This window comes from Falco rusticolus, chromosome 5 (assembly GCF_015220075.1).
Source record: "Falco rusticolus isolate bFalRus1 chromosome 5, bFalRus1.pri, whole genome shotgun sequence".
Classification (NCBI taxonomy): domain Eukaryota; kingdom Metazoa; phylum Chordata; class Aves; order Falconiformes; family Falconidae; genus Falco; species Falco rusticolus.
Window position 1 is genome coordinate 42,122,288 of NC_051191.1, and position 14,846 is coordinate 42,137,133.

At 41.3% G+C, this 14,846-nt stretch overlaps 1 protein-coding gene across 1 annotated transcript in view; it reads right to left on the reverse strand.

Annotated features, from left to right (window-relative positions):
- The window catches only part of PDZRN4 (PDZ domain containing ring finger 4), a 251,282-nt gene that overhangs the window by 12,193 nt on the left and 224,243 nt on the right, over positions 1-14,846 (reverse strand). Inside the window, exons 6-8 of the mRNA XM_037390575.1 lie at positions 6,014-6,112; positions 3,712-3,774; positions 70-171 (exon numbers count right to left, since the gene is read on the reverse strand). Coding sequence (XP_037246472.1) covers positions 70-171; positions 3,712-3,774; positions 6,014-6,112 — 264 coding nt within the window. The remainder of the gene's footprint in view (positions 1-69; positions 172-3,711; positions 3,775-6,013; positions 6,113-14,846) is intronic.

The following is a 14,846-nucleotide window of genomic DNA, read 5'->3' on the forward strand; positions in this document are numbered from 1 at the left end:
ATTACTTACAGTGACAGTGAATGTATGGCATAACCCAGGTTCTGGCTCAGTGCATCTACTTAGTCTAACCTGCATCTCTGGTCTTGCAACCAGCAACACAATTTTCTTGCATTCTTCGCTGGAGAGCAATGCCACTGCTTCTTCCCGATTCTGGATATCTTGGCCATTTATCTAGAAAACAAACAAAAGTGGCACATTAGTTTCTATTTCTACAAAGCAACTCAGGGCAGATATTGGCTCATTTGTGCTGAATGTATGGACAATGAAACTTGTGCAATGGGCGCATCTTCAGCCCCTCAGTGGTAAGTGCCTTCACTCAATTATGCGCTTACTGTAAGAGCTGTATTGATCGTTGAAGGATGGTGGACATCAGAGGAAGCAGTTATGTTCATAAATGTCCAACCTGTGCCCTGGTAACATACATCTAGCAACACAATTAACCAGCCCCTGACAGGTGACGTTCATCTTTCTCCGTTCAGAGTAATGGAAGTGTCACTCTGAGATAATAGCGCTGGTGGAAGCAAGACTAGTAATGCTACAGCTGAAATCAGTCACACTGTATGCTGGTAGAGAGCCAATTAGAGAGCTACAGTATTATCTCTCACCAGGCAATACTTACAGGCCACTGCTTATTGCTGCTCCATTTAATCATTTCATATTTGTGCGGACAGCTTAGTATCCAGAACCACACAAAACATATGTATCCCTCTTCCAAGGGGATAATCAAAATAAAAGTGGTTCTCCAATGTGAACGTGCTTTTCTCGCTACTGTTCTCCTACTGTCACCTCATTAAAACAGCCACGTCCATGACTACATGGTAACAAACACATTTTGCATTGCCCCAAACCCTTTATTGAGGGAATCAAATAGAAATCTTATTTTCCATATGTATTTGGGTTTGTCCAATTCACAGCACAAGAAGTGGATTATTCTCATTGTGGCAACAACAACAACAACAACAAAAAGTACTTGATGTATATCAAAATGAGTGAAAACAGAACTGGAAGACAGAAGGTTCTGAATATTTGGAGGAAATAAAAACTTGTAAGGGTCTGATTTCAAAGTAGCAGGAACCTGCTGGTTGAGAAGGGAAAATTAAATTTCTGCGTGTATGTTTGGCCTGAAAGCCCTGACTCAAAACCACAGCTTCAATTCAGACTAAAGAAAACCCCAGCATACCCTGATCACCTAACTGGCAATGAGTGAAATGTCTGAGACCCTTCAAAGCTTACATGAAGGGATTGCTGTGGTTTGTGGGAGACCAGACAACCATTTGGTAACACAGAGCTGCCCTAACCTGAAAAGCAGAGGTGCAGCCATGGAGGCTCAGGAGCAGATCTCCAGATTCTGCAAACGCCCCCAGCCGCAGTGACTGCTCTGGTGACTCCTTGTGAACCCTGGAGGTGGCAGCCCTGCTGTCCCACCCCACTCCAGCTGCACCATCATGGGGGATGAGCAGGCCTTCAGCCTGCCCCATTGCATCTCACCCCCATGGACAGCACTTGTCAACGGGCAGGTTCACAGCTAAATACAGCAGAAGTTTAGGCACGGCTCACTAGCACTGTCCTTACAAAACCCTTCCCTTGACTTTGCAGCATTTCATGTAAAATACTCAGGCTGTTCTCCGATGCTTAAGCAGATTATGAAGGTGATGGGAGAGGTGTGAGGTTTGTGAGAATGAGAAGGGGACGGTTCTGGCCTCAAACATAAAAGGAAACCTGCTGTAATTTTGTGAGGAATACACAAAACAGAGTGTCCCCCCCCTAGCCTTAAACAATGCCATCTGCTGCCCACAGAAAATGCCCCCACGCTCAAGGATCTGTCTCTCCCCCAGCCTCAGTGTAATCTCCCCGTAATGGCACTGTCACCTTCTATTTCTCTGAGTTATCTCATCAATAAAAGTAGATAGAGGGTCAATGTGTTTTCAGATATGAAAGTAAACCCCACATAACTCTCTGGGTGTTAACTTTAATGATCAAACTCATAGTTATATATCAGCACTGACATTAAAGTAATGCTCCAGTCTACAAAAGAATGGCAGAATTACCTATGCTTTTCTCTCGCCCCCAGAGTCTTTACTCACAAATGAAAGGAATTTCATTAGGAACTGGAGGACATTTGCCTGAACTACTGTTGGCTCTCCACTTCAGCCAGAAATTTTACAAAGCAAGGAAAGGAACAGAAAATGGACCTGCTCTCTATTTCCTTATTTTGAAACAAATAAAGTAGGAACAAACATTGTTTCTACTCAGTCGAATAAACAGGTTTTTTCCTGCTTTTGCAGGTTAAAAATACTGTTATATCCTGTTTGCTTTCCTCAGTGGGTGTTTTATAGAAAGACATGGAAGGCAGGGCACTGACTTTTCCTCTCCTCAACACACCCCATGGCGTGGTCCCACCACCCCAAGTCCTGCCAAGGGGCTCACTGCCCTGGCACCATGGTGTCTGTGTTTTCTTGGGGGAAACATCATCCTGTGACCATTTTCACATTCCCAGTCATGCAGAGAATGAGCGGCCCCTGAGTGAGCCTGGACATTAAAACATAACTTATTATTTCTCCTCCAAAAAATGGGCTATTTGGTAAGCCAGCTCATAGACTCTGTTGTCTTAGCAAAACTCCCAAATCTGATACTGGAGTAAGAGAAACAGGTACAGGTTTCAGCAAAGACATTTCCTGCAGAAATGAAAAGACTGGAGGGAAGGAACAGGCTGATCTTGTGACAACCTGAAAGTTCATGTGCCTAAATTAATGATGGGCAATTAAGGAACAGGTTACAGAAAAGCAACCTGTTTTTACCAGGAGCTACTTCTGGGGCTTCAGTGAAAAAAGGTCAAAATACAAGGGAAATCGACTGGGAACCAGAACTAAAATGCTACAATACAGCAAACAGTTTCCATTCTACTGATTTTTGGCAGCTGCTTTGTGATTTTGTCACTAGGGCAACAAATGTACTTATTCACTGCCAGTTGAAAACGGAAACCCACTGCTATTCTAGCTACTTCTCTATACAAGTACACTGTCCTCCTCCAGAGACAGCAGCTGGCCACCCTCACCCACAGGGGCTATGCTGTATCACACAAACCTATCTCTGGGGCAGCTCTTTAAATGAGTGGATCAATTAAATGAGCTCTTTAAATGAGCGGAAACAAAGGGAGAAAAAAAAAAAAAGCTAAGATGGTGGGTTAGAAAAGAACTCAGAAAAAGCAATGTTTTATTGGTGGAGGACAGAAATATTAACAAAAACCTAATGAACCTCCTCCTCAAGTATGTTCAATATCATCCTTCACTAACAGCACATTTTTTGTATGAAAATTCTTACCATCTCTACTCAGCACAAGTGAGTTTTATCCAAATTTATGCAATCAGTGAATGATCAGCATGTCTCTGACACCCATATGTATGTCTGCAGGATCCCTGTTTAGAATTTGACACTGAGATGAACATAGTGGAAATGAGATTTGCTAATAAATATGGCAAAAAAAGACATAGGACATAAGGGCATGAGCCAGAACGAGTTTGTCATTCTCATTTTTCAGTACATGCACTCTAGCTCCCGGCTATTGTGTTAAAAAACAGACAGACATGGATTTTCTCATCGATCACAGTAACAAAGAGAACTACCTTCCCTCATTAACAGTCCACTGCAGAGACAGCAGCACTGGGTGTTTGTCTGAAGAAAGAGTTTAAGGAAGAGTCTATTGTCACATACTTGCAAAATGCGGTCTCCTTCACGGATCCGTCCATCTCTGGCAGCTATGCTGTTTGGATCAACCTGCACAGGACAATATCCAGCAACTGAACATTGAAAGATTTTTACTGGAAATGGTAACAGCTGCACAACAGTACAATTTGAAGAAATACCATTTTTACCCTGTACAGAGGCAATCTGAAGTTTCCTTTAGAGTCATATGATCTCAACAGTTCTTTAAATAATCGTATAAGCTCGTTTCAGATAAAAGTCTAAAGACAGAAAAGGTTGGGAGCATACGATTTTCTGATTAATACTATCCTATGCCATCATCAGGCATTAGCCTGCAGCTGTCAGAGCACTAAGAATTAATGACAGAGTCCCTCTTCTCTGGTGCACTATGGACTGAGGTGCTTCTACAGCAGTTGATACCTCTATACAAATGGGCCTGTCTTTTGGCAAAGAGAAGGTTTATTTTAATTTCATGGAAGCATTTACTATTAAATTATTATCTCAGTTATCACTCTGTTATTTCCTCTGGAATTTTGCAGCTCACAAGGAAACAGCAAAAAACCCCAAAGGATCTATATTGTATAGATCACTCACAGGTACTGTATATCGTTCCTGGTCTGAGTCAGTTAATTTCAAGTTAGTTTAACCTAAAAAGATGTTTAGGGCTCCATTAACAGTTTATCAAAGTCACTACAGCTCATCCCTGAGCAATGACCTACTGTTCATTGCAGGGCAATTCGATCTATCACCTTTCATTTGATGGTTATCTTAAATCATTTATTTTGCCTTGTCATGCCATAAGCTATTTTTTCAAACCAAACATATGAGTTAGGCATTTGGTTTGCAGGTTACATCCTCTACAGCTGCTAGATATTATTTTCTTCTTGTGCATTGTCATAGAAAAAAAATGATTCTGAAGTGCTTAATCAAGTATGAAAGACAATACAATTGCATTCACTTCAAAAGGTCTGGGAAATTTCTACTGTGTTGGAAAACCAGCACATTTCACATATAATCCTAGAGTGTATTAAGAGATTCCTGCATTTCTTCGTCCTCATGTGGTGAAACAGACTTCAACATTAGTGCTTATAGAACTGGTGGAAGACTTATTCTTGGGTAGTTTTATATCAATTCCTCATTTTTCAAAGGCTGTGCTTTTCAGCTTCTTTGACATTGCTGCTGGCCTGGAAATGTGCAATCTGCCTTCATCCCTGTTCACTGATACGCAGGAGAACTCTCTCTACCGACCCTCTCTGTCCACAAGCTTCACTCAGAATTTAGAATCACAGAATCATAGAGTATCTCAAGTTGAAAGGGACACATAAGGATCACTGAGTTCAGTTCCCTGCTCCTCACAGAACAACCTAAAACTAAATCATTTGACTAAGAGCATCGTTCAGATTCTCCCTGAACTCTGACAGGCTTGGTGGTGTGACCTCTTCCCTGGGGAGCCTGTTCCAGTGATGGACCACCCTCTGAGTGAAGAACGTTTTCCTAATACAGTTCATCATGTCAGAAAAGAGACGAATTGGGAACACAGTTCACACAAGATAATCACCAGTGAGCGTGGACTCACCAGTGACCTTGGGCTCACAAGAGTTCTGCTTTATCCAGTAAAACAACCCTCTTTGAATGGCTGGAGACTCAAAGGGAGCTAGTGTTCCTGGAAGTCTTGCAGATTGACCCTGTGAAACACTAACACCCTGTGGTATGTGCTGGATGACATGTTTTCCTGTTGAAGCCAATGAAAACCTGAGGATTCATTCCATCTCAGTAACCAGTATTCTATTTTCTGTATGGCAAAAAAAGTCCTCTAACTCTTTCCAACATATTCCTCTCCCAAGCTACTCTCTCAGCCCACCTGTAGTATGTCTGTGTGTACCATAACTGTAACAAAACCACAAACAATAAAATAATGATTATCCACTGTTATGATTATCAAGGCTGTGGCAGGGGGAGAATGCAAGCAGGGTGTGGAGACGGTGCTTTTCTCCTTAAAAACTCTTCCTGATTTCCATCGTAAGGGCAGATTTCTTTCAAAATGCAGACCATGCTCAGACTGCTTTGTACTTCCCTAACTATGATGTTGCACTTAAAAGCATTCACATTAAAGAAGCTCGGTAGTAATAATTACACTACTTGGGCAACATAATTTAAACTGATAATCTAAATGAATTGAAAGTGACATGTGCTGGCTGATGGTCAACACTTCTGCACTCTGGTCTCAGAGCACTTGCTCTTACCTTCCCTGGCACATTCAGCCCTGCACCACAAGCACCTCCCACGCTCCTCCCCACTGCCATGTCCTTACCTCGCTGACATAGATCCCTGTGTCTTCCTCATCGTCAGTTCTGTAGCAGACAGTCAGACCCAGCTTCTCCTGGCTGCTAATGCGGCACAGCTCCACCTCCTACAAGAAAACACACAGGCTCGTATGGTGGCTTTTGCCAAGGGTGGGAACAATTGTGTAGCCCAAGGAAACACCAAGCTGCTGACATACTCATACTATATCCATACTCGTCCTGCCCAGTCTTGACACACAATATTTTGTGTGCATCTTTAAGGGGGAAAAGATTCTGTGCATTAAGAAGGAAATCCCAGTACATTGCAGCTTCAAGCTACATAGAAACAGTTCAGTAAGACATGCCAAACTTTAAGAAATATGCCTGTGGATCGATTCTGCAGTTTCATTCCTTTTGGATAATAGAAGCTGACTTACAGTATATTACATAGTCATTTTAGTCCTATCACACCAGCTATTGATTTATAGGATACAAGACAGACTGCCTACACATCAATCAATCAATCACAGAAGTGCCACTCCCTTCTAACAGCAATCTAAGTCATAAAGCAAAAACACAGCCTTCCATTAATAGCATAATTCCTTTCCTGGCCAGTTTCGTGCCATAGCTTCATTGCAGAAACTGTTAGGTAACAGAAGGATGCTTCAAGGAATCTCCTGTGGAGCTGAACAGCCGTGGCATCCTCCTCAATTGTGAGATGATGCAGAAAACATATTTTTAGTGCCAGATGTCCCAGCAGTGGCATCTCATGAAAAGTGCAAGTTTTAGGGCAGATGGTGCAGCAATAACTACTACATACACCCACCTGAGTTAAGCATCTTTAGGGTTCCACGGGGGAATCATTCACAAAAACACAAAGCTGCACTTGGTTTGAACACTGTGAAACAAATAACTGTAATAAAGCATGACGAATCCAATAGCACAGAGTATTAGTTTGGTTGCAAGTGGGAAAATTTATTTATATATTTAAAAGGAGTCTGCAGGTGACACTTGGAACTCTGCTTTGCACGCTGTGCAAAACAAGAAGAGACAAACCCATGCTTCAGTTCTCAATCTGTGACACAGAGTTGGTTCCTCCCCATCCCCAGAGATGTCATGCAGATTAATCCATAAACAGGCACAGGGTGCACAGCGATAAGGACTCACTACTGAGTCTCATTGAGTTATGGGGACCAGATGTAGAAATACCACAGCTTACAGAAACACCTGCAGCTCACATACACGGGTTAGCAGATGAACTCTGCGCCATTTTAATTTCGGCTGAACATCCGTGATGAAGTGCACTGCTATGGCTCGCTCCCCTGCCTCCTCACCAACATACGCAACTACATGGGTTCAGTACCTATGTAAACCCCATAAACATCTCCCTGGACTTTGAACATTCAATGTCTTAATGAAAACTACAAGAAATTTAGAAAATGTCATGAAACTGTAGTTCTCTTTCTTAAATATGGCAGGAGTTTTAAATAGGTTGGTGAACAGTGGAATTAGTTGCCAGAAATGTTATATGTCAGGTTTGAAAGAAGACACATAGGACCATGTTATTAGGGAAGAGAACTGCAGTGACCTGGTTTTGGCATTGGGAGTGAAAGTATGTGTACTGGAGGGAGGCCTATTCAAAACCCATAATAATTGATGCCTCCAGAGGGAAAGAACACTTGACTAGAACTGTAATATTAGGGAGAAATTACAGCAACAAAAACGGCTTCAATTACAGCAACAAGGTATACTTTTAAGGAATAAAGAAGGTTGCGGTCCCTTGGAGTCCTATAAGGAAGCTTAAATACACCATAAAGGACTGAGACTGGGACCTTTAAATCAAGCCAAATGAGAAGCTGTGCACAAGCTGAAATCCATTGACTTTCATTGTCCTGCCGGCACAACCTCCTGCCTCCCTGCGCTGAGGCTGGACAGGGGCCCCAAGGACTGCTCTGAAGGTAATTTCTTCAGCTGGGAACAACCTTGAAGTTCTTGTGGACAATTTGTCTCAAAATGTTACTACAAAGCCATACGAATGTTTCAGGTTCCAAACAAACTGAATTCTTTCAGTGTGCTCACTCAATGAGCAGGGTAATTCAGCCATTTAGGGCACGAAAGAGCAAAGGAAAATGGGTATTACCCTAGAGGATTATCCTGGGAGTCAAACAGGTTTGCTGAAACTATCTCTGGGAACCAGCTAATGACAAATATCAGTGACTAATATCCTCTGACTGGGATGCACTGGCCCTGGCTGCACTTAGTGCTTGAGTTGTCACAGCTTTTGTTTCTCCACCCAGTAACAGAGTTTAGAGCTGAGGTCTGTACTCAGTACTCTTGGGACTACCTCTTTCCTAAATAACCACATGTAGCATAGTCTGATGACTGCACGTGGCTGTGGCTACTTAGAAGCTGTAGATAACTACTACTGAGATATTGGTACTTAGTGTTAAAGGCCCAATAAACATTTCACGTTTTTCAGTCTAGATTGAAGTACATACCCAAGTGGTATCTCATTCAGTTTGAGTGAGAAGTTGGATGAAGTCTCTTGCTTTGCATTGGAAGTCTTTCCATGTAACTGCCTTTTTCCCACTGCACATCTGCACTAGCCTCATGACATCTTCTTTTTTACAGCAAACATGATACAACCCAGTCACATTCAAACAAATCACGGGTGACAAAATGTTTTTGGACAATTTAAAAGCGCTCTGCGTAAAATATTAAATAATCTTTTAGAGCAAAGTCCCACAAGTCTGATCTTTATATAACAAGCACATCTGAAACAACTTCAGCAGAAGAGCAGCAACTGAGACACTAGAGAACTCGGACCATCACGGTCAAATGCATTTGACATTACATTTTGTTACAGATGCTTTTTAGTGTGGGTTGTTTTCTTGTTGGTTTTTTTTTTTTTTTTTTTCTCCCTAACTGCACTTTAACAGATGAAACAATGAGTTTGGTAGCAGTAGCAATTTTGTAAGAATGTAACTTCCTTCTCTGAAATCCCTTTAGGTACATGCATACATGCACATGCACACATACATAGTTGCCTCCTCTTTGGTTTTTTTTGTGTGTGTGCATGTAGGGACTAAACTGACAGTCTTCAAAATTCAGCATTTTAAAAATATGTGAGAAACAATATTTGGAGATTCATGAAGTGTGCTGACAGACAGATGGTGGAAGGAGAGGGACTGAGGAGAGAGCTCAGGAGATGACAGCCTCCCCCTCTTTTGGGCACTCTGGGGGCAGCCGCCTCTCAACATGAAGAGTATTCTTCTGCCAAGTGACAGAAATCAATGTCAAATTGCTAAATCTTTAACTTGCTGCTTCCTTTCTCTGTGTGGGCAGAACAATAATTCAGTGTGGTACCACAGTGAAGACAATACTTCAAAGTGTTCTGCCATAAATTATTTGGTTAAAAAATAGACATGGAAATTAGAATAAGGACTATCCTGTCTTGAAAGACTGGGATGTAAATTTCCAAGGTAGCCCATCTCTTCACACATAGAAAAGACAGTGAAGAGGTGCAGGTCACAATCCTGAAGGGCTGAAAACTGGTTATGTTGGTCATCTTTTAAAGTGATAGCGGCTGTAGCCTCTGGCTCCCAGTTAAAGGCCGGTATTCACTTCAGTGATGGAAAACCAGTTTACAGGCTGTCAGCCTCGGGAGACATAAGACCAAACAAGGAGCTGTCACCTCTTTGGGGAGGGAAGGGTAAGTTAATACTGTCATTTCTCTCAAGTGGTAGAGAAGTAGATTATAAATGTCATCAGCTGGGCTGTTGGCTTTCTAGAACTGCTGAAAAGAGGTTAAGGGCTATTAAAGGAGACCTTGTAAAAGTTTGCATTGGTTTGCAGTTATATTGGGCCTTTCTACTAAAAGCTAGATTACAAAGAGTAAAGCTGCTGGTCTGTTAGAAAACAGACAATGAACTCTTCAGCGACCTTTCTTAAACAGTCTTTCTGGGGCAAAAAGAGCTCTGTACTCTTCACATTTTCCCTCCTCACACTGGAAAACAGATTACAGCCTAAAATGAGAAAGTTTCTTCTCGCCGCACCCAGAAGACATTGAGATGAGTTATTCATCTGATGACCCTGTGCTGGAATAACTGCACACATGGAAAGCTTACTCTCCCCATTTTTCTTTGCTGAACACTCTGCCAGTGGTATCTACTAAGCCATACACACCTTTGAATCCTTCCCCCACTTTCTGTCAGGATTAGCTACTCCCTCCCTGCTCAACACTGATCAACCCACTTCTAGTGTGGCTAAGCTCTGCCCCTGTCTCATCACTGCCTGTCAGCCTCTCTCATCTCCATCTGAACCACCCCACCCTGGCACTCCTCTCCACCAATACAATCCTTCTGTCCTCATCCTCAAAGCCCTTCTCAGTTCACTTTCTCCCTAAGCAACGCTTCACCCTTATTCACAGACAGCAGCCTCACTCACCCTTCTTTCCTTTGCCCCCAAACATTTCCATTCTCAGTAAGTGCCCACATCCACACAGCCCCCACAACACCTGCCTTTTACTCCCACCTTATACCCCATAAAGAAATTACTGCTTGGTAAGCAAGAAGCCCCATCTACTAAAGCAAGTGCTTTGCCATGTATAAATCACACATACAGCTGGGCACTACCAAAACAACCTAGTATTATAGCTGCTTGTAGAGGAATGCAGGCAGTGGGTTGATCAGCATTGCTAACATGCAGCTGTGGCCTTGCCTCAGAGGCAGTGGGTTGGTTGACATGGATGATGTGCAGCTGTAGCTCGTTCCTGCTAAGTAGTTAAATAGCTCTGAGGATGGAGGTGGAGCGGTGTGATTGCTGGAGGAAGGAGATAGAGCACAGACAGTAGAATCTGACTAATGGTAAAGTCTTGTTGCAGCCTGCTGGTTTGTTTGTGCTGCAACAGCCACTTTGCTCTCCTTCCTCTCTTTCATCCCCTGATCCTTTGTTTGCCTTGCCTTCTCAGGCTTTTGCATGATGAGAAGAAATTGTTGTACAGGTGTGAAATAAGGTAAGCAAGAAATTAGAGCTCAATGCAAGTTAGTTGTGATGAACAGCAAGCTACCCCCTTCCCAAGGCAGGAGACTCTCAAAGCCCATACAAGAGCGTCCAGTGTTTGGAGGCAACTGGGTTCCTGTGAAACTCAGAATAAACTTGAGATCTGATGTGTCCCTTGCCCAGGAACTGCTGGGGAATAAGAGGGTTCAGGGAACCCCTGATGCTCCCTGTGATAATATTATTTTTGCAGAATTTGATCTACTATATTCACAGAATTAGTGAAGACATGGATTTAATTCCTTCCACAGAACTGTAACTCTTTGGCTGCTCTAGTGCAATGGATATTTAAGGATGAAAACATTGCCCCAACTCTAAAGGGTTAAGAATCTAGTTGTTGGATGCTATAATATTGCCTTGTCTCATTCTATGTCCATTTCTCATTTTTGTCCACTCATGACTTACTGGTTGTGAAATACAGTAAGACTAGTTTACTGTATGTACTGTAGACAAGTATAACTAACAGAAGTTAATAAATTATTCAACATTATTCTATAGTATGACAAAGGTAAGCTCTAAACTTGGTTACCTCATGTCCAAACATGACATCCTAGAACTGGAGTCTCCTGAGACTATGTTGACAGAGAAACCTGCCAATCCTCTTTGCAATTTATTTGTGTTCAGAAACATACTGACCCATTTCCAGAATGGAAACCATTAATAAGGAAAACTTAAAAAAAGTTACCATTGCAAATGACAGAGGATGAACTTACTGATACAGTTAACCAGCTGCAAAATCAAGAAATGTAAATTTTCTGAAAAGTCAATGGGTGTATTTTAAACTACTGGGCATATGTTTGACATTCTTCCCTGGATGATGCTCTATATTCAGGAAGGGAAACTTCTCTACTTCTCAAACTCATCATAATTTTGAAAAAAAACAAACCAACAAAAAACCAACCCAACCAGTAAGATCTTGCTTCACAGAACAGTTTTAGCAGGTTTCCAGAAGTCCCTATTCCTTGTTCACTTGTAACTTTTGGTGCAGTCACCTCGTGACCTTTTTGTGACTTGTCTTCCTTATCTGTAAGCAGGAAACATGCAAATACTACCAGAGTAGCAGGACATAAAATAATAAATTATTACGGAGTGTTTGAAAGGCACTGTAGAAATATTAGAAATACTGTATATCCTTCCAATATTCCCCATCTGCCTTCTAGCAATTGTTGCACACCACTAAAAGAACCAAGAGAGACTATCAAAATCATCATAGCTATTGAGTTCCCTTCACCTGTACAGTGTATTAATGGGTCCCATGAACTTTGGTAACACCATTAGAAGGGACAGCACGGAACAAAACACAACAGTATTTTTTCTAAATGGATGGTGTGTGATCATTTCAGTTAATGTTTAACTCCTCATTACAATGAGAAAATCATCTCACTGTTGAGACACAGTAAAATACCAAATTAATTTTAATTAGTGTTACTCTCCAGTGCAACAAACCTGTGACTCATAGCTTCGGGTTTGTATTTTTGTGATGTGGTAAGATAGAGGATCATAAATGTGTTCTGTTTATGAAAAGGTCAACTATTTCATTTCTCAGCATTAACTAGCATCACCTGGTCCCATTTTACTCCATTATCTTTAGAGGAAAAGAATATCTGCTTCTCATGCTGGTGATGTATCAGTATAGTCCACCCTGTAAAAACAAAACACTGTGCTTTCTTCCCTCTTCCCTTCGAAGAACTCTCCTGAATGGGGGAGAAAACAGACAGAAAGGAGAAGGGAAGTTTTGCTGTCTACCCGTATGAAATCACCAGGTTTTAAATTAGGAGCCAACTCAACAATGTACGTATGGTTTTTAGAAAAGGAAGTCACCACTGTGTACCAGAGAAGGATTCCTGCTTCACCGGAAGAAAGATAGAAAGCTTCCCATCTGGAAAAGTCCTCTGTGTGGTGAAACAAATAATGCAATTCAGATATGCTTTGTCTTCATCCTAAAACATATGAAAAGAGCTGTATCTTGGCTCAAGTCTTAAGGTGGCTGCCAAACTCCATCTACAAAGCCTGCAGTAACATAGCATGTTCTAAGGCAAAAGAATTCAGAGAGAGGCAGGCTGTACAGGTGTCTCTTGGGTTCAGTAATTTTTCTGTACCATAGGATAATTATTAGTACCTCTCAGATCAAAACTAGATTACAAATTGTTACTAGTTGTTATTACAGCAACATCAAGGAAAAAGAAACCCACTAAAAATAGTTATCTTCATAGCCACCCAGAACAATGTATTTACCACCAACTAGTGAATTACTGCCCATCACTAAATAAATTAGCCATGTGCACACTCTGAAACAACCCCAGTTATGAGCTGGAACACCTTTACATTCTACCCTTTTATGGACCATTACTAGGCAGAGCTCAGAACTCTTTACACAATTGACCTCACAGCTGGGATGACCTAAGAGTTTAAAAATGCTAAAATACACCAAGGTTTAGCTGTCAGGTTTTATGATTATGTTCTTGTTTTCCTCAGTTTCTTTCACAAGCACTTCTTGCAAAGCAGTGTCTTTGAACCAGGCTAGTTATTTTGTGTTTGCCTTGACTGCACTTTTCAAAGAAATCAAAGCTTATTGAATGCAATGAGTGGGCCCAACATCTGATGATCCAAGGTGGCGGACTGTACTGTTTACCATGAATTTTAATAAAAAAAAAGAGAGTCATTACTTCTACCTTTGCTCTTCCTTTTAACCTGTAGAAATAGCTGAGAAGCTGTTTTAATGTTCATCTTGCTAATGGTATAATTGACAGAATGATTAACTAAATGAATGAAGCACAAAAGGCCAAGAACAGAGTACTTACTGAATAGCTTCATGAAGAATTAACTGAGAAAGTACATTAAGGTCTGATTTATTTTAATAAACTGGTTATACGGAAAAAAAATCCTTATCCATCTGAGCTAGCGTCACTCTTCTGAAGCATCAAACAGAAGCGCACAGGGACTACAGGGACTACACACATCTTAAAATTAAGATTCACTCCTCAGTATCATCTTGTTTCTGCATTTTTATGGGTGAGATCAATCTCCAGTTTATATGCATAGATGAATTTTTGTTGTTCTTCACACTTTCTGTCAGGGTTACTGTAAGAAAATCTTCTTACAATCTTCCTGCAAAGTCAGATCAATTTTATCAGCTTCTTGCTAGAGGTTTCTGTAAACTATGGAAACAAGCAAAGCTCACCTTCAACCTCCTGTGTTTAGCAATCCCAATTCTGCAGTTTTTATTTCATCACTAGGAGTGACATAAACACCTGGATCGTTATCAGGCAGAGCTTCAAGTGGCCGAGCATCCTGGCTGCATATTGCTAATCACATTCACTTTCTTGATCTTTTCCTTCACACAACTGGGAAGGATATACCTTTTCTAGGCTTCCAAATCACTGGTCATTTACACTGCTACCTTCTGTAACATCTAATGTTCATAATGATGCACAGTCATCATCACTGGCAAGTAATTCTGCTCATGAAATAAAAATAAATAATACAAAAAGAACCACAGCTATCCCTTTACTCTTCTTACAGAAACAGTTCAGTCTAATGAAGTCCTAGATGGGTAGAGAGCTAGCAGTGTAGCTACTAAAAAGAAAAAGTCACCTCAAATTCAGAAGTGATGAGAATGGTATTACACGTTACATAAAAGCATACATTGTAAATGAGCATGGGTGTAAAACAGAGGAGCTAATGGCCTGGGTTTGCAACAAAAAAGCATCATCATCAGAAGAAATCCTTTAGGCTTCCTTCTATAACACCATTGATTTCACCTCTGAATTTGTACCACGCAGCAGGAGTTGTGACTTTCCCATA